General features: G+C 60.0%; 1 protein-coding gene across 2 annotated transcripts; it reads left to right on the forward strand.

The window, feature by feature from the left end:
• Positions 1–1890: 1890 nt before the first annotated feature.
• P3H4 (prolyl 3-hydroxylase family member 4 (inactive)) lies at positions 1891–14400 on the forward strand. Of its 2 annotated transcripts, XM_075911667.1 has the most exons (8): positions 1893–2441; positions 7901–8050; positions 9008–9179; positions 10547–10675; positions 11719–11864; positions 12212–12295; positions 13157–13298; positions 14257–14400. In XM_075911667.1, the coding sequence occupies exons 1-8, from the start codon at positions 1968–1970 to the stop codon at positions 14265–14267; spliced, it is 1308 nt and encodes a 435-aa protein (XP_075767782.1). In that variant the 5' UTR covers positions 1893–1967; the 3' UTR covers positions 14268–14400. The 2 variants fall into 2 exon arrangements, with proteins under 2 accessions (XP_075767783.1, XP_075767782.1); XM_075911668.1 differs by lacking the exons at positions 13157–13298; positions 14257–14400 and adding an exon at positions 13019–13142 and having other exon boundaries at positions 1891–2441.
• Positions 14401–19403: the final 5003 nt, after the last annotated feature.

Here is a 19403-nt window from a genome sequence, read left to right on the forward strand (position 1 = left end):
AGCAGGAGTCTGCTGCCAGCTCTCCCACCTGGGGCAGAAAGAGGTTTCTGTGCCCAGGACCGGTCTAGAGAGGGGGACCCTTACCCACCACGCGGCAGTGCTGTGGAAGATAAGTGCTGGTTATTACCCCAGCAATGCCTGTCTCGCACTGCAGCTGATCGGGGTTAACTGGCCCATCCCGCCATCTTTGGGCCCCTGGCCTTCAGACCTGCCTGCAAAGCCCCCGGCGCACTGTTGATTATCAATAGTGTCTGTAACTGTGCCCCTCTGACAGCCCCGCAGGTCTCTGCTTCTACGTGCGGGACAACACTCTGGGGACATGCACTCCCCGGCAGCAACATTGGGCACATGGGGCCTAGCCCCCACTCACACCCTGAGCGGGACTGTCACCTACCCATAGTTATTGTCCACTACTAGATGCATCATTAGGTATGCTGCCGTGCGTGATGCCATCAGCCCACTGCTCACGACAGGGGCCACAAGGCCGGGGTCCACGTGTTACTGCTCAAGTTGGCGCACAATCTGGAAACTCCCATGGGGCCCCTGGGCTCAAAATAGCTGACGGGATGTTTTTCACGTTCCCATCATGCCTAGCACTACATTGCACTTTCCCATAGTGCTCAGCGTGCGAAGGCGACACAAGGCACCGTGGGATGCTTGCCCACCATGCTTTGCTCTTTCCGTGGGCGAGGGAGCTGCATGTGGTGGCCATGAGCTGTCGACAGCGGGAACCTGAAAAAAACGGTTTGACGGGTTTCCAGTTATGGCGACTCTGCCCGTCGCCAGCACTTCGGTGACAAACCATGCTAGTGTGGACATAGCCTTAGATTTATCCCCTGCTGGAGATGCTGCGTCCACCTCCCTAGTTGCAGGGCTGCATTGTGCAGTAAGAGACAAACAGTCCAGCCCTTGCGGGCCGGGCCCTGGGCTCCTTCCCCCAGGCATTGTGCAGTTATGGCCTGTCCTGGAAGGCCCGGACCCAGATGCTTCTTCAAGTTCAAACTGACCCACGTGGAAAGCTCTGCCCCGGCCTGGCCGTGTGACCGTGGGTGGCCGAGGATGGACCGTTTCATTCAGTAAGTGCCACATGTCTCTGTGCACGGCTGGGTCCCTTGGCTTGCAGAGGGTTGGTGCACACTGCCGGAGAACAACGGGACAGGATCTCAGTTACGGGCTGGCCCCACAAGTCTGTGGAGTCCTGCCAGCTGCCACTCACCATGGCTGGTGGGCGGGGATGCGCTGTGGATTTGGGCAGCAGTGGCTTGACCTTCATTGGTCTTGCCTTGTGAGGGTAGCCCCCCTCCCTAGCACCTTCCCATGCAAACGCTCCCTCCGAGGGGGCGCAAACCCAATCAGAGACATAAGCAGACAAAGCAATTGCTGGGGGGGCCCTATTAATTATTAGTGAGTGGTGAGTAGGGGAGGAGGAATAGTCCTGCTTAGGGTCCCCTGTAAGTTAGCACCAGCTCGGAGCTCAATGTGCAGCGTGCCAGGGCTAAATGGGTGTGGGTGAGACCCTGGCTGGCTCTACAGAAATCAGTGGTCACAATCCCATTGTCTGTAATGGAGTCGGAGTTTCACCCATCCTGTGCAGGACCAACACAGTGCAAGGAGCAAACTCGTGCAAGGCACAAGGAGCAAACTCGTGCAAACATAGTGCAAGGAGCAAACTCATGCAAGGCACAAGGAGCAAACTAGTGCACGGGGCAAACAGCAAACTTAGGTAAGGCGTACACACGGGACAGGAGCAAACCCGTGCAAGGCACAGGCTGGTGCGAGGGTCCCCGTGCAAGGCTCACGCTGGCGCGAGGCGCAGCCGCCTGTTGCTATCTGGGGCAGCACTAAGACCCTGCGGATCGCCTGTCCCTCCCAGCCCTTCGCTCCCCCTCCTTTCCCCAGACTAGACTCCGGATGGGCCCCAGAGGCTGGGCAGCTGCGTGCAGGACGCGTGAGGCGCCGCGCCCGGCATGGAGCGGAGAAGCCGGTGGCTCCGGCTGCTGCTGCTGCTGCTGCTGGGGGCGGCGCGGGGCCCCGCTCCGGCGGGCGCGCAGTACGAGGAGTACAGCTTCCGCGGCTTCCCGGAGGCCGAGCTGATGCCCCTGCAGAGCGCCTACGCCTACGCGCTGGAGCAGTACGAGGGCGAGCGCTGGAAGGAGAGCGCCCGCTACCTGGAGGCCAGCCTGCGCCTGCACCGCCTGCTGCGCGACAGCGAGGCGCACTGCCACCAGGAGTGCGCGGGGGCCGCGGTGCCTCCCGCGGGCGCGCAGGAGGAGTGGGGCCGGGAGCTGGAGCTCTTCGGGCACGTCCTGCGGCGAGCCGCCTGCCTGCGGAGCTGCAAGCGCGGCCTGCCGGTCTTCCAGCTCAGCTACCCGCCGGCCGAGACCCTGCGCGACTTCCAGCGCCGCGCGCCCTACCAGTACCTGCACTACGCGCTCTACAAGGTGAGCCGGGCGCGCAGGACGGGGTGGCGCGCAAGCACCGCGCAAAGAGCTGCTCTAGCCCCCCCCTCCCCCGCGCATCTCAGCAGGGGGCGCCGCCACCGCGCAAAATATTCGCCCCTAGGCATTGCAGGTCCTCCCGCCCCTACCCTGCGCCTCCCACAGCTCCGGTCTCTAACCTGACCCCTTAACTCCACTCCTCTGAAGAGGTGGGTTGTGCCCACCAGAGCTCATGGCGCCATCTGCATGTTTTGTCAGTCTAAGGTGCTGCAGGACCATTCCTTGTTTTTTAAGTTAAACCAGAGACCTTGGTCATTGGGGAGATGGTGGGGACAGGGTGGGATCCATTTTCAAAGGAGGTGTGTGTCTAGCTGCCTGCTGGTCCCATGGCTCCTGGGCTGTCTCTGCCCATTTCTCCCATTCCTCCTCGGCAGGTATCACTGTATTGTCACCCCTTCCTACAGCCCCATGCCTGCTCAGCATCACCCTGACTCAGGCCAGGTCCTGCGATCTGGCCTGTGCGCAGGTGGCCCGGCTTGTGCGAGGGAAGAGACACGGTTGGCAGGGCCCTTGGCTCCTCCAGGCAGGGTTCCCCGTAAGCCATGCACTTGGGCAGCCACTCAGGAGGAATTCAAATGCCACCCAGCTGATTAGCAGAGCCACCACCGCTCGGTTTTGTTGCTCCCAGGGGTGCACGTTCACACATGCCTTGGTGCACATAAAAAATTATTCCGCACATGGAAGGAAAAGAGTAGAGGGACCATTGATCTGTGCCCTGCATCTCCATCCTCTCAGGGCGCTGGAGTCTGATGATGATCATGATGGACTCTTCTGCTCTTGGTGTCTGTGAGTCCCACAGGTGCCAAGCAGAGAATAAGCTCTGGGCTGTGCCTCTGTGCCCCCCATCCCTGCCTCTGTGCCCTTGTGTAAACACAAGCTGGTCCCCAGTCTGGATTTCTGGCCCCGTACGTCTCTCGTGTTCCCTTCCCAGCCAGAGCAGAAATGGAATTCGGGGGGTTTCTAAGTGCTTTGCCCAGCTGGTTTCTAACGGGACCCCCATGCCACTGCTGGGAGGATCCTGGTTAGCCGCACTGTGATCTGTCACTGATTCCCCTTTCACAATCTGCTGCTTTCGGAGGCCCTGCCCCCCTCGACCCCATCGCATCCAGCGGGAGTCAGCAGCTGGGACCAGCCCAGTGCTCCTGCCCTGGGATGGAGTGTTAAAACTCCTGCCAGTTGCTTCTGGTCTTTTTCTTTTCTCCTCCTCCTCCCCCCTTTTTCTCTCCTCCCCTTTCTCCCCATCCCCTTCGCCAGCCCTCCCCTTAGCCGGAGCCAGGAAGCCCCCAGACTTGGATTGGTGGGAGGAATGCAAATGCCACGTCCCCTGTATCCAGAGTGGCAGGAGACTGCTTAGCCCAAAAATCTGGGCAATAGATCGCAGGGATCCCTGCGGGCTCCGAGAGGGATAAATCAGTCTGAAGACATGCTGAGGCCCTAAGCTGTGTCAAGTTTAAGAGGCCCCCCCTTAGCATTACCAGAAAAACGTGCATTATCCTAACAGAAAGGACAATGAACGTGGAAATAATCCAGTTTTTTATTTGCATCTTTACCAGGACGTAGGCAAGGCTGCAACTAAAAACGAATCATTTTTTGCATTTAGAGGCCCTTCATCATCTGAGGCTCTGTGCTGTAGTTTACTTCGCCTGTACATAAATCCGACACTGTTTGAAACCATCCCTACAGTCTTACTGTCCCGTAGACCCTGTGAGTTTTGCCCTGCCTCCTCTGCCCCAGCCTGGCAGGTTCTGGAAAGTAAAAGTCCCCCAACTTCTGTTCTCTGGGGCAGTGTCTGATCGGAGCCGGAGGAAAGGGTCGTGTTCATTTCACTTGGTCAGATGCAGTTGGTGCGTGGCTGGAATGGGGAGTCTGCTTCCCTGGAAGGAGGGGGATCCTGAGACGGGAGAGTTATTTTAACAGGCTGATGAAAGGGGGTCCCCCAGAGAGGGGGGCAAACGGGAGGACAGGACGTTTAGGACCAAAGTTTCTTTCTCTGCAGTTTTACCCTGGGGTTACGTCTACACGGCCTGCTCTTATGCAAGAAAATGTGCAAATGAGATGAAACGGTAAATATCGTCATGCCTCATTTGCATACTGACTGAGCCGCCATTTTGCGCAAAAGCCCCACTCTTGCGCACGAGCCGTTTTGCCTGAAAAAAAGCGGCAGAACGGCTCTCGCACAAGAGGGGGGTTTTGCGCAAAACAGGCGGCTCATTAAGTATGCACATGAGGCGCAGCGATATTCACCTCATTTGCATATTTTCTTGCGCAAGGGAGGGCAGTGTAGACGTAGCCTCGGCGTTTGCTCGAGAAGGGCTCTGATCTATCAGTCACTCACTGGTGTTTCTCCTGCCTGCAATTCAAGCTCTTCTTACTATTAGATTTCCATCTAGGCAGGGGGAGGCTGTGAGTCCAGCGGCCCGAGCAAAGGCCTTGGGAGTCCAATTTCCCTCCATTCTCATCCTGGCGTTGACACCTCCTTCTGGTGCCAGCTTGGACAAGTCACATTGCCTTGCCTGTGCCTCAGTTTCCCCAACTGTAAAGCAGGGATAAGGAGGCCTGGAGGAAGGGGTGTGGGTGGGGGGCGGGGGCCAGCTGGGAGGAGTTGTGAGGATTAGTCAGTGTCCAATCCGGCAGGTCTTGCCGAATTCCATCGCATGAGCCATGCTGGGGGGTGACTTACCCCTTGCCAGAAGTGACACGTTCTCACAGGCTCCTGGCGTGCAAACGGATCCGGTTACTGTGAGACGGCTCCTGGGAGGAGCCTGCTTTTTGCATGTGGAAGGCAGGAAGTTGTCTGTTCCGTCTCTTGTGCGCACACGGTGGCTAATTTCCTACAGGCTGAGAGAGGCGAAGCTCCTGCCCAGGAGTGAAATGGGAAAATCCCGCCTGCTAATGTAACGTTTTCCCCTCGGCCTCGCCAGCCGAACCTCCGGCAGCCGGGAACCCTGGGTAATGCCGGGGCAGTCTGTACAGCTGCTAGGAGAGCACAGAGAAAGGCCATTTAAGATCCCAGCCAGGGGGGTGAGCAGGAGCAACCCGAGGGGCTGTCAGGCATGCCAGGTTTGCCTGGTGCGGTGGCTGACTTGGGAAACACCCTGACCTGCAGCTGCCTGGGCCCCAGAATCACTTGGGAAGCCTGGCTGGAAATTACAAACGTGAGAGGGTAAAGAGAGACTCCAAACTCCATCCCAAAGAGATTAGCCAAGGGGCTGAGTGGCCCCAGCTCCCGTGAGCTACAGAGGCATGAGGGGGCGGATTTGCCTGCATCGGTGCCAAAGGGGACCCATGAGCAGGGCCGGCCCGAGGTATTCTGGCATCATGGGCACGCGGCGCTGCCCCCGGGCGCACGGCGCATGTGCGGCCCGGATACAGCTGCTGGCATGCAGCCCGGGGTCGCTGCTGGCGCGCACGCTGGGCCGTGTAGGGCCCCGCGGCTGAGGGGGGAAGAGCGTTGCTGGCCGGCACCGGGGGATGCGGGCGGGCTGGCGCTGCGGCAGCCGGGTGCGCGGCGCCTGATGGCAGCTGTAAGGGACGCCGTGTGCCTCTTCCAGCTGCCATCAGGCGCCCCCCCCATCGGTTGGTGCCCTGGGCAGCTGCCTGGCTTGTCCATGCCTCCGTCCAGCCCTGCCCACAAGCTGCCCATTGGAGTCATCGGCTTTTCTCTTGTCTGGTTCGGCCCGTCGCCTCCTGCCAGCGGGGAATTCGTCCCGGGGCTGCTGCTGATCGGAGGTGCTCCGGCAGGATCCCTGCCACCGAGCCCTGCGCTGCCTGGTTCCCGCTGGGAACGCTCCCCAGACCCACCCGGGCTCCGTGTGCGTCGCCAGCTCTGCCACGCGGCCTCGGCCTGTGAAATCACTTGCAGCTCGGTTGGGTGAGCGGCCAGAATATTAGCAGCCCGGCCGCATGTCCCAGCTACCCTGGGAAGGATAAAGGAGCCAGTGTATTCCAGCGCAGTGTGCCAGGAGCTGCTCTCCTGCATCCGGGCGGGTGTGCTCTCGGGACCCAAACAGGCTTAGCCAAGGAGGGGAAGGGAGACTGGGGGTCTGATCCCATGGCCGAGGATTGAGGAGCGCTGGGTTCAGACCCTGGCTCTGCCTCCGTCTCTTGGAGCATGTCACAGCCTCAAGGGGATGTGTTTTCCAAGCCTCGGTAGGAGCAGAGGTTTCTATGGGGTCTAGAAATCAGGGGCCAGCAGATGGGTGCCAAGCCCTGCTTAGGAATCTCGCCAGTCTTGGCAATTCCTCGAGCCCCCTGGCAGCTTGCCCCTCCACTGGGGAACTCTTGGGGCGTGTCCGCCCCCACAAATTGCATCTCCTTGGCTATGCTGGGGTAGGTGGAGCAGACATCCCCGGCGGGAGTTCTGCTAGGGTAGCTTAGCCCAGTGCTGGGCGGCTCGGGGTCCGTGGGGCTCATGCAGCCCATCAGGGTTCTGTGTGTGGCCCGGGAGGCGTTCAGGGCTGCCAGACTCCGCTGGTTTTTACTACAGTGACACGCACATAATGCCGGGGCACGGGAGGTGCGGTGCAGGCTGATGGCCCATAACACTGGCTGCGCTCCCTTTGCAGCCAATCCCAGCGCTACTCCAGGTCAGTCGGCACTGCCCCCACAAATGCTAGGCACACAGGCGCAAGGAGCAGAACTCTCCTGTCTGGGGAGACCGTCTCGGTTACGACAATCTAGCCCATAGATTCCCTAACTGGAGGGTGTGAAGCAATTCCAGGGGAGGCGCGAGGCTAACCAGCCCTCCCCCTCAATCCCCTCCCCAAGAAAGAGCCTGGTCCCTGCAGCTCAGGCTGGCTGGGACAAGGGGAGGATGGAGTGTCCAGGGCAGACAACTAGATGGCCGTGTTAAAAGGGCAATGCCTTTTCTGCTCTTAAAAGGGCAACTTTTTTTTTTTTTAACTCATCAGGTTTTGCTGCTATTTTGTGTGTGTGTGTGTGTGTGTGTGTGTGTGTGTGTGTGTGTGTGGGTGTGTGTGGGTGTGGGTGGGTGGGTGGGTGGGTGGGTGGGTTTCTCAAAAATAAAAAAGGGAGTGTGATGCCGAAAAGTTTGGCACTGATTCTAGCAGCCGCTGAGATGGAGGAGACCACTGACGTGGCCCATGACTGGCTTAGCCCCCTGTGGGAAGGGCAGGAAGCTCTGGGGGTATAAAGCCCCCATCGTGGAATACCTGAGTCCGCGCTGTGGGGTTGTGCTGCGTTCACTATCCCGGCATGACTGCGTCGGGGCAGTTGGAGCCATGTGGCCTTTCCGGGCTGGCCAGAGCTGAGAAGCTGGGCCTGGCCTGGCGCTGCAGTGAACCTGAGTGACTCTGATTTAACGGCTGGGGGAGACCCCAGAGCAGGCGCCCCCCCCCCCCCCTCGGGCTGCGCGGTCCAGTGACTCTCTCGCCCTCTCTCAGGCAAATAAGGTGGAGAAAGCCGTGTCTGCCGCTCACACCTTCCTGCAGAAGAATCCCAAGCACGAGATGACCCTGAAGTACATGAACTATTACAAAACCATGCTGGATGTGGACGAGTACCTCGTGGACTTGGAGGCCCAGCCCTACGAGGTGAGTGCCTCCCGAGGGAAGCCGAGGCGCAGCGGTGGGGAGCCAGGGCTGGCGCCAGGGTTCGGAGGCATCAGCAGCGTGGTGGGCCAGCAATGAGGCCGTGACCGATCTGGGCGCGGGGGGTCCATGCTTGGAATAGGGGGCGGCAGGCCAGGTTCAGAAGCTTTAAAGAGCAGGTCTGTCTGGGCCTCCCTCCTTCCCCTCAGCCCCTTGCTGTGAGGGCCGTGTCCGGTCCCTGGCTGCTCCTGAGGCTGAGCCAGGACAAAGCCTGTGGGGCTGACAGAGGCTGGGCCCTAGGCGGCCCTTGCTGGGGACTCCCAGCTGCAGCAGGACCCTGGGGAAGGAGGCATTTGCTGCCTGTGGCTACACCCCTGTTTGCTGGGCTCTGCCCGGAGGCCCCAGCTGCTCCTGCTCCGTGTTGCACCAGGGGGCTGCCGGACAGAAATCCACGTGGGGTCGGAAGCTAGGGCTGGAACGGCCCCTGAAAGCGGGGCCCAGTCCCGCAATGCGGAGAGCCGGCTCCCGCCCTCGCGGAGGGACATGCAGCTCCCAGCAGGGGGTGATCACACTGGGAGCCCACACGGACCAGGTCCGGGCCTTACACTGGCACCGGGGCTTACACTGGTGGGACCCTCCTGTGTGCACCCGGCCCATACTGGGTGCAGGGTCTGGGTTGCTTAGGAGGCTGGTGTCTGTGCCAGCCCCCCCGCCCTGCCCCGGCTGTCACCGTGGGCCGAGAGCTGGGGCAGTGTCTGCCCACACAAGGCGCCGGGGATGACTTGCCTCACCGGGCCTTCCAGCCCCTTGAGCCATCACGAGGGAGTCGAGCGACGCCCGGGCCTGGGACGGGCCCTGGCTGAGTCCCACACGGCCCTGGAGCCGGTGGAGGCCGGGTCCAGCTGCGCAGCCGGGCCTGCCCCCCTTCCCGTGACACAGGGCTGTTGGGGTCCCCTGCAGACGGCCTTCGTGCGCTCGGTGAAGCTGTACAACAGCGGGGATTTCCGGAGCAGCACGGCCGACATGGAGCACGCGCTGGCTGAGTATTACAAAGCCTACGAGAACTGCCTGGCCGGCTGTGAGGGCGCCTACGAGCTGCGGGAGTTCAAGGACTTCTACCCGGCCATAGCAGGTGGGGGCCCAGCCCCGGGGGGCGCGTTTCCCAGCCCCATGGAGCTGTGGGGTGGGCGCTGCTGGTGGGCACCAGGGGGAAGTGGCCGGAAGGTGACAGGTGGAAGCCTCGGTGTTCCCTGAACCCCTGTTTCCCAGTCACAATCCCCGGGGGGGGAGGACACAGCTGGGTTCAGGAAAGAGAACCTACCTGTTCCCGTGCCCCCAAGGGTAGGGACACAGGTGGTTTGCCTGCTCGGCCAGGTGTGTGCAGAGAGAAGGGGGAGTGTGGGGGGAAGGGGTGTGTGTGCAGGGATGGGGGTGTGTGCGGGGGAGGGGGTTTATGAGGGAGGTGTGTGTGTGCAGGGGAGGAGGCTTATAAGGGGGAGGGGTGTGTGCAGGAAAGGGGGGCATGCGGGGGAGGAGGTGTGTGCAGGGAATGGGGGTATGCGGGGGAGGGGTGTGTGTGCAGGGGCGGGTGTTTATGGGGGAGGGGTGTGTGTAGGAAAAGGGGGACTTGGGGGGAAAGGTGGGGGAAGGGGCGTGTGCGCAGGGTTGGGTGTGTGTGCGGGGGAGCGGTTTATAAGGGGGAGAGGTGTGTGCAGGAAAGGGGGGGTATGCGGGGGAGGAGGTGTGTGCAGGGGAGGGGGTTTATGTGGGGGAGAGGTGTGTGCAGGGAAGGGGGGGTATGCGGGGGAGGGGTGTGTGTGCAGGGGCGGGTGTTTATGGGGGGAGGGGTGTGTGTAGGAAAAGGGAGGCTTGGGGGGGAAAGGTGGGGGAAGGGGTGTGTGCCCAGGGATGGGTGTGTGTGCGAGGGAGGGGCTTTATGAGGGGGAGGGGTGTGTGTAGGAAAGGGGGGGTATGCGGGGGAGGGGTGTGTGTGCAGGGGCGGGTGTTTATGGGGGGAGGGGTGTGTGTAGGAAAAGGGAGGCTTGGGGGGGAAAGGTGGGGGAAGGGGTGTGTGCCCAGGGATGGGTGTGTGTGCAAGGGAGGGGGTTTATGAGGGGGAGGGGTGTGTGTAGGAAAGGGGGGGCATGCGGGGGAGGCTGTGTGTGCAGGAGAGGGAGTTTATGGGGGGGAGAGGTGTGTGCAGGGAAGGGGGGTATGTGGGGGAGGGGTGTGTGTAGGAAAGGGGGGGCATGTGGGGGAGGAGGTGTGTCCAGGAGAAAGAGGGGTTGTCCGGGGGGAAGGGGTGTGGTGCCAACCAGACGGTCCCTGACTCTCCAGAGCCGTGGCAGAGCTGAGCCTTTTGTGCTGTGGCACCAGCTGCCCCATCAGTGAGGGGCCAGGGGGAAAGTGCCTCTTAGGGCAGTCACCCGGCAGTCACCCGGGGCTGGCTGGGGGGTGCCGGGGCCTGGGCACGCCGGCCTGACGGGCCTTTCCTCCCAGATCACTTCGTGGATGTGCTGCAGTGCAAGGTGGACTGCGAGGCCGACCTGACGCCCAACGTGGGTGGCTACTTCGTGGAGAAATTTGTGGCCACTATGTACCACTACCTGCAGTTTGCGTATTACAAGCGTGAGTCCCTGGGGCCCTCTCCCGGCTCGCTGATTCCCCCGGGGGGCGGGGTGGGGGTGGGGATGGAGGCAGACTGGGGGTTTAATGGGGGGGGCAGGGGCTTAGACCCCCAGAGCAGCAGGCAGTGAGCCCCCCCCAAATGTCCTGGTTTTGCTCTTCCCTCTGCAGCCAGCACTTGAGCACCTCAGAACCCCCATATAGGGGGGTGCCCAGCTCTGCAACCTCTCAGCCCTGTGCCCCGGTCTAGCAGGAATGGGGCTGCCCCAGACCCCCTTTGCTGTGAGGGGTGAGGCGCAGGGAGGTCTAATATTGGAGGTTCCTCGTCCCTTAGTCTTTATGCAAAAGGGATATTTTCCTCTGACTTGGGTGGGTGTCTCTGCCTCTGCCCCATGCCCCCCACTTGTACTTTCCTTCACTGTGCCAGTATGGCAGGTTTGTCTCTGCCCTGCACCTCCTGTGCCTGGCACCTGTGCCATGGGGGGGGGTCTCTATCTGCTCCTAACTATGCCCCCGTGCCTGGCTCCATAGCATTGGGGGGTGTCTCTGTGGCCTCCCATGTGCAATGGACTTAAATTGCAGCAAGGGAGGTTTAGGTTGGACAGTCGGAAAAACTTACTGTCAGGGCGGTGAAACACTGGAATAAATTGCCCAGGGAGGTTGTGGAATCTCCATCACAGGAGATACTGAAGAGCAGGTTAGACAGACACCTGTCAGGGATGGTCTAGACGGTACTAGGTCCTGCCGTGAGGGCAGGGGACAGGACTCGATGACCTCTCGAGATCCCTTCCAGTTCTAGTGTTCTATGACTCTGATTCCCAGAAAGCTGGGTGCTGGTGCGGCCACTCAGGAGAGATTCAGATGCCACCCAGCTGATTAGCAGAGCACCCAGAGCTAGGCTTTGTGTTTCTCCTGGTGGTGCACATTTGCACAAGCCTCGGTGCACATAACATTTATTCTGCACACAGACGTAAAAAAATCCACACACGAGAGGGAACAAAGCCCTTCTCTCCCACTCACACGCCCCCCCCCCCGCTCTCGCGCAGTGAACGACGTGAAGAACGCCGTGCAGAGCGTCTCCAGCTACATGCTCTTCGACCCGGCGGATGAGGTGATGCAGCAGAACCTGGTTTATTATCGCTTCTACCGCGAGCGCTGGCACCTGGAGGAAGGCGACTTCAGTCCCCGCCCGGTGAGGGGCCTCGGGGGGTGGGGCGGGAGGGACGGATTCATGGAGCCCATCCGTGGCTCATAGGGCAGGCCGGGCTCAGCGCACGGGCTCCGGGAGAGGCCCTGTTCCTGTCTCACGCCCCGGCAGGTCTGGGGGATGGTGGCATGAGCCCAGCTCCTGGGGAGGGGGAGTCCGGAACTGCTTTTGTGGCTGATTCGGGGGCTCACAGGAGGTTGCTCATCCCACCCTGGATGAACTGGCCTGGCTGCCCTGGTGCAACTCATCCCTTTAACCCTTTCCACGCTGGGAATAGCCCCTCCCTGTGCATCAGTGAGGCTGATCTGTCTCCTCCCCCTGTCCCTTCCAAGGAGGCGCTGCAGTACCACAACCAGACGGCCACGCAGAAGCAGCTGCTGGACTTTGCCAAGCAGTATCTGCAGGCCGACGACGAGGTGAGCAAGGGCAGCCACAGGGGATGGGGCAGAGGTGGGAGGAATGCCCCCCCCTTTCCCTTTGCAGCTTTCTGCTGCCGGAACCCGTTTGGGGCTGGGCCATAGCGCTGTTTGGATGGGAGCCCTCGGCTGTGCTGCTTGGTAGCGGCAGCCCGCGCTGCTGGGCCCCACCCCAGAGCTGGCTGCATTTTGGCACTGGGGGAGGTGAGCCCTGTGCACCTCATGGGTGAGGACGGGGCGAAGGCGTGGGCTGAGCAGGGGGCTTTGGAAAAGTTTGGAAGCAGCCAGGAGTCCCCATTTAAACTAGGCTCACCGAAGCCATGGAGAACGGGCCGTGGTGACTCTGGGGTGGAGCGGGCTCCTGCTGGGGGACTCTGGAAAGCTGAGTCTAAAGGTGACCCTGCACCGGTCCCTGTGGAGGGAGGGGTGGGCTGGGTCCTTCCCGCTAGGGTTGTCAGATAGTTCACAAAAAATACCGAACATGGCGGGGGAAAAATTGGTTGAGCAACAAAAACAGGGACCAAAGTTCTTGAGCCAAAAAAAAACACAAAAAACCAGGGATAAAAAAAAAGGTCACTGCGCCTTTAAATCCCACACTCCCCATCCCCACCAGACGCGGCAGGGAAAGAATGTCCCAAGTGGCTTTCTGTCCGAGAAAAACAGAAAATGTCGGACATTTTACATGCCCGGTATTTTCTGTTTGTTTTTTTTGAAACGGGACAGAAGTCGCAAATACCGGACACCTGGCAACCCGACTTCCCGCTGGGCCTTCTCCAGCTCTGCTAAGCCCAGGGCCCGGACTCTAGGGACAGCCAAGCGCCTCGGCCCGTCGGTGACGGCTTCTCCCTCCCTGTGCTGCAGATGGAGCTGGATGCGGGCGCGGAGCCGGCCGGGCGGGACTGGCCCTCGGACAGCGAGTTCGAGGGCGAAGGCGACTACGAGGAGGGGTTCTTCGCCGAGTGGTGGCAGGAACCCAAGACCAAGGGGGACAAAGCAGACCAAGGTTACTGACTGCAGGCTCCTGGGGCCTGTGTCACGGAGGGGCAGGGGAGGGGGCAGCCACGCCTTCCCCTGCCCCACGGACGCAGACAGAGCCCCCCTGCCCTGGCGGGGCCCAGGGAGCCGAGAGGAGCAGCCGCCCGGGGTCACAGCATGACCTGGCCACTGGCTCCCCGGAACTACCTCGGTAGAGCCTCTAGCTGGGGGGCAGGCTGAGGCTGTGGGGGCAGGGCCGGGGGGAAGATTGCTCTGCCCCTGCCCCTACCCCAGCGTCTCTCGCCAGCCCTACGGGCCGGATCCTGCGAGGTGCTGAGCTCCCCCATGGGGAGTTGCCATCCCGCCTCGCCTCCTCCAGGAGCACAGGGAAGAGGGCAAATCCTGGAGGCCAGGCAGCGCCCCTCCACAGGCGGCTGCTGCCCCATTCTCCCAGGTGCCCAAGGGCCTTCGTTATGCTGACGAGCCTCTGTCCCTTCCCTGTCCCGCTGCCATGCCGGCCCTGCCTCTCTGCATGGCTCTGGCGCTGCCAAGTGCTTGTGGATGATCCGTGGGGCGCGAGGCGGACCCCCCGCAGCCCAGCTGGGAGTCTCTGCCCTTGGCCTTGCTTGCGAGGACGGGGGCAGGGCGGGAGACGACGGATCCACCAGCGCTTGCAGCTGCAGGATCAGGCCCGCTCTGGCGGGCGCTGGATCGAGGCCGGGTGAGCCGCGAGCGCTCTGCCTCTGAGGCGTGGCCCCCGCTCCCTGCCTCCCTCCTCTTCATGCTCCCGCCAGACGGGATTGGGCAGCACTTCGGCCCCCGTTCGGCCCCCCTGCGGGTGCTGGCTGGGGCACTGCCTCACTGCGGGTGGTTCCTGAGACGCAGCGGGCACAGAGACAGAGACGTCCCCTGAGCCTCCCCCCCAGCTGGCTGGGCCTTGGAGCGCCCTGGATCCACCCCTCACGGCCGCTCTTCTTTGTTTGCAGAGAGGATCTGATGAGCCACCTTCGCAGCGTCTGCAGCCGGGTCTCTGCCCCATCGTCCTCCCTGGGTCTAGGCCAGAGGGGCTGAGCGCCCCACATAACCTCTCCCTGGCAGGCCTGGGGGCGAGGACAGATGCCCTGGGAGCAGGACGTGGGGCTCCCCCAGGCTGGGCCATGGACAAACTCAGGCTCACGTGGAGATCCCGACGGGACCTGCCTGCCTTTGCCTTTTGTGCCTAAACTTTTTAAAAATCATTCCTGGACCCCCCTCGATCCCATTGGCCCAGCTCTGGCACGTTTGAGCCAATCCTGGGTGTTTCTTCACACACCCAGACACACACACCGTGCCCCCCTCTCTGGGACTAGCCCCTGTGGTGCTGCGCCCCCGGCTGGCTAACCTGGCTCCTTCGGGTGGGGTGGGGGGAATGGGAAACGGCCCCTCTGGGCCAGTCATACAGCTGCCGGCTGAAGACCCTGGAGCTCCCCGAACTGTCGCTCGTGCCCTCCTCCCCCCAGCTGTTTTTGGGGGGAGAAAATTCCCCCGTTGGGTCAGGAACGTGACACTTGGGGAGCTTTGTTGCAGCCGTTTGGGCTTGGCCTGTCAGCCCCCCCTTGGCTGGCGGCCGTGTGCGGGAGGGGCAGGCTCCCTGGGGACAGGCACTCGACTTGGTTTGAAATATCTCGATCCATTTCTGGGGCTCGTTTCTGGCAGCAGAGGGGACTGGGGAAGAGTTGGACACCGTGTGGGTGGGCCAGGCAACTCCCCCGCTTCCCCTTTGCCCTGGCCAGGGCATCCCAGGCCTGGGCTCCCCCACCCCCAGCCCTGCTGGTGCCCTTCAATCCCACCATGCAGCCCCTGGCTAATTTAGTCCTCCTCTCCCCCAGTGTCGCTGGTGCCCTCCACTGCAGCCCTGCTGTTCCGGCCCTGGGTTTGGTCCGGCTCTGTCCGGTGGTGCCTGGTGCAGTGGTTACAGGACGTGTAAATATCAAGGCCTACGGAGGAGCCCCTCCAAACTCGTTTCACTGGTGACCGAGTTGCACTAGCACGGTGACTGCTTGTGTCACGTGGGAGGCGGCTGCCCCTCGGCCGCAGCTGGCACCCGGAGCGCCTTGGCTTCTCATGGGACTGGCCCGCGCTCAGGTTCCTCTCCATTAACTTAACGGTTCCTGCCTTTTTGTATTTGTGCTAAACTCTAATAAAATCCGGATGGGGCTTTTCCTTGCTGCCTGGGGCCCTCCTGCCCGCCTGCGGGCACAGGGCCGCCATTCCCGCTCTGGACGGGGCTGGGGAGCTGCCAGCTGATTCCGGGTCGGGGGCCAGGGCCCGGCAGGCTGGGGATGGGTTGAGAAGAGCTAGAAGGACCTGGGGTCTGGGAAACTCCCTCAGAATGGGGTGGGAAGGCTGAGAGGCCGATGGGACAGCCCCGGGGGGCTGCGACTGCCTCCCCTGAGAGAAGGGAGCCGGACCTAGAGGGGCTGGTGCTGAGCGAGGCTCCGTGGCTGGAGCCGAACTGGGGAGTGCAGGTTGCCACAGGGGATGCAAGCGGATTCTCCATCGTGCGGGGGCTTTAAATCCCCGTGGGGGTGGGGGGGTTGGAAGGATGACAGCTCCACTTGGGGTTTCTGGACTCGGTGCAGGAATTGGGGGGGTGGGGGATTCTCCAGCCAGGCCTGACGGGGTCCTGGTCCCTTCGGCCTTAACGGCGAAGGGGACACCCCTCAGCATCTCATCTCTGAGCTCTCACAGTGCAGCAGCATGGCCCCCAGGGATCCCTACTCCCCCCCCATCATCTGGGCACCACAGGGCTGGATGGAGGGCGGGCGGGGGTGTGGCTCAGCGCCTCACAGATAAATCATCTCCCCCCCCCTTCCTCCGGCCAGCGGAGCAGTGAGCTGGGCACAGACTGGCCCTTAGGTTCCCGGTGCTCTCCAGCAGGTGGCGCTGTGAGCCTGGAGGCCAGCTGGGGGGTGCCCTGAGACCCACTGCCCTGCGCAGCTCAGGGGGTGGGCAGGGAGCTAGGGGCAGTGGGTGCGTTTCACACCTGGCATGGGAGCCTGCTCCTGGCAGGGCCCGGAGGGTGCAGCCTGAGGGCCTGGGCCCAAGCTACCGGAGTGGGGCAAAGGGGGCTAGCCGCTCAGATGCATTGCAGACAGGCACTGATGCCCTCGGGCCGCCCTGTGCCCAGGAAGCGGGCTCTGCAGGAATACTGGGAAACTGGGGTGCAGGGGAATTGGGGTCCTGCCTGGGAGGAGCAGGCAGCACGGCTGCTCCCTGCAGAGCAGGGGGAGACACTCAGTGGGCCGGGACTGCCCCCAATAATTGCTCTGCTCCCTCAGACCACTGAGGGTCTCAGCAGACATGGCTGGGGTGCTTGGGGCTGACGGAGGTGTGTCCCCTTCACACCTGCCCTCTGGCTAGGGTGGCCAAGCCGGCCCCTTTGGGCCCGATTCCCTAAGAGTACGTCTGCACTTCATTGCTCTTTCAAGAGAGGAATGCAAATGCAGCCGAGCGAAATTGCAAATGAAGCGCGAATTTGAATTTCCCGCACTTCATTTGCATAATCGCATCCGGCTGCTATTTCGAAATAACTGCTGTGTAGCCGCGGTTATTTTGAAAGAACCCCCTTCTTTCGAAATAACCCTTCCTCCTAAAAAAATGAGGTTTAACAGTTATTTCGAGGGGTTCTTTCAAAATAACCGCGGCTACACAGCGGTTTTTATTTCGAAATAAGATATTTTGAAATAGCGGCCGGACGCGATTATGCAAATGAAGCGCGGGAAATTCCACAGAAAGTGGAAACTTGGACAAATGACTAGGGAGGAGTTTAAATGTATAGTTCGAGAATGCCGGGGGGTTATCAGGAAGGCGAAAGCGCAAATGGAGTTGCGACTGGCTAAGGATGTGAAGGATAACAAGAAAGGTTTCTACAGGCATGTCAACAAGAAGGTGATCAGAGAGGGTGTGCAGTCCCTAATGGATGAAGGAGGTAACCTAGTGACAGAGGATGTGGGGAAAGCTGAAGTACTCAATGCTTTCTTTGCCTCTGTATTCACGGACAAGGTCGGCTCCTGGACTTCTGTGCTAAGCGACGCAAGACGGGAAGAAGATGGACAGCCCTTGGTGGGTAAAGAACAGGTTAGGAACTATTTAGAAAAACTAAACATACACAAATCCATGGGTCCAGACTTAATGCACCCAAGGGTACTGAAGGAGTTGGCAAATGTCATTGAGGAGCCTTTGGCCATTATCTTTGAAAAGTCTTGGAGATCGGGCGAAATCCCGGATGATTGGAAAAAGGCAAATGTAGTGCCCATCTTCAAAAAAGGGAAGAAGGACGATCCAGGGAACTATAGGCCGGTCAGTCTTACCTCGGTTCCTGGAAAAATCATGGAAGGGATCCTAAAGGAATCCATTTTGAGACACTTGAATGAGAGGAAAGTGATCAGGAATAGTCAGCATGGATTCACAAAGGGCAAGTCGTGCTTGACCAATCTGATTAGCTTCTATGATGAGGTAACTGGCTCGGTGGACATGGGGAAGTCAGTGGATGTGATATACCTTGACTTTAGCAAGGCTTTTGATACGGTCTCCCACAATATTCTTGCCAGCAAGTTAAGGGAATGCGGATTGGATAAATGGACGGTAAGATGGATAGAAAGATGGCTAGAAGGCTGGGCCCAGCGGGTAGTGATCAACGGTTCGATGTCAGGATGGCGGTCGGTTTCTAGTGGAGTGCCCCAAGGTTCGGTTCTAGGACCGGTTTTGTTCAATATCTTTATTAATGACCCGGATGAGGGGATAGATTGCACCCTCAGCAAGTCTGCAGATGACACTAAGCTAGGGGGAGAGGTAGATACGCTTAAGGGCAGAGATAGGGTCCAGAGTGACTTAGACAAATTGGAGGATTGGGCCACTAGAAATCTCATGAGATTCAACAAAGACAAGTGTAGAGTCCTGCACTTGGGACGGAAGAATCCCAAGCATAGTTACAGGCTGGGGACCAACCAGTTAAGTTGTAGTTCTGCAGAAAAGGACCTGGGGGTTACAGTGGATGAGAAGCTAGATATGAGCCAACAGTGTGCCCTTGCAGCCAAGAAGGCTAATGGCATATTAGGATGCATTAAGAGGAGCATTGCCAGCAGATCCAGAGATGTCATTATTCCCCTTTATTCGGCTTTGGTGAGGCCACATCTGGAGTATTGTGTCCAGTTCTGGGCCCCCCACTACAAAAAGGATGCGGATGCATTGGAGAGGGTCCAGCGGAGGGCAACCAAAATGATTAGGGGTCTGGAGCATATGACCTACGAGGAGAGGCTGAGGGACTTGGGTCTGTTTAGTCTGCAGAAGCGAAGAGTGAGGGGGGACTTGATAGCAGCCTTCAACTTCCTGAAGGGAGGTTCCAAAGAGGATGGAGAGAGGCTGTTCTCAGTAGTGACAGATGTCAGAATAAGGAGCAATGGTCTCAAGTTGCGGTGGGAGAGGTCCAGATTGGATATTAGGAAAAACTATTTTACTAGGAGGGTAGTGAAGCATTGGAATGGGTTACCTAGGGAAGTAGTGGATTCTCCATCCCTAGAGGTGTTTAAGTTTCGGCTTGACAAAGCCCTGGCCGGGTTGATTTAGATGGGATTGGTACTGCCTAGAGCGGGGGGCTGGACTTGACGACCTTCTGAGGTCTCTTCCAGTTCTATGATTCTATGATAAGGGGATGGTTGGATGAAATAACATGATCTTGGTAACTAATTGACCATTCATTATCAGTTGGAAATAGGTCAATGGAGGGATGATAGGAGTTGCTATAGGGAACTTTCTGGGTGTCTGGCTGGTGAGTCTTGCCCACATGCTCAGGGTTTAGCTGATCGCCATATTTGGGGTCGGGAAGGAATTTTCCTCCAGGGTAGATTGGCAGAGGCCCTGGAGGTTTTTCGCCTTCCTCTGTAGCATGGGGCACAGATCACAGCTAGAGGATTCTCTGCATGTTGGGGCCTTCAAAGTATTTGAGGGCTTCAATATCTGAGACATAGGTGAGAGGATTATTCTAAGAGGGGTGGGCGAGATTCTGTGGCCTGCACTGTGCAGGGGGTCAGACTAGATGATCATAATGGTCCCTTCTGACCTTAAAGTCTATGAGTCTATTAGTCTATGAGAT

Source organism: Pelodiscus sinensis, chromosome 29 (assembly GCF_049634645.1).
Source record: "Pelodiscus sinensis isolate JC-2024 chromosome 29, ASM4963464v1, whole genome shotgun sequence".
NCBI lineage: Eukaryota > Metazoa > Chordata > Testudines > Trionychidae > Pelodiscus > Pelodiscus sinensis.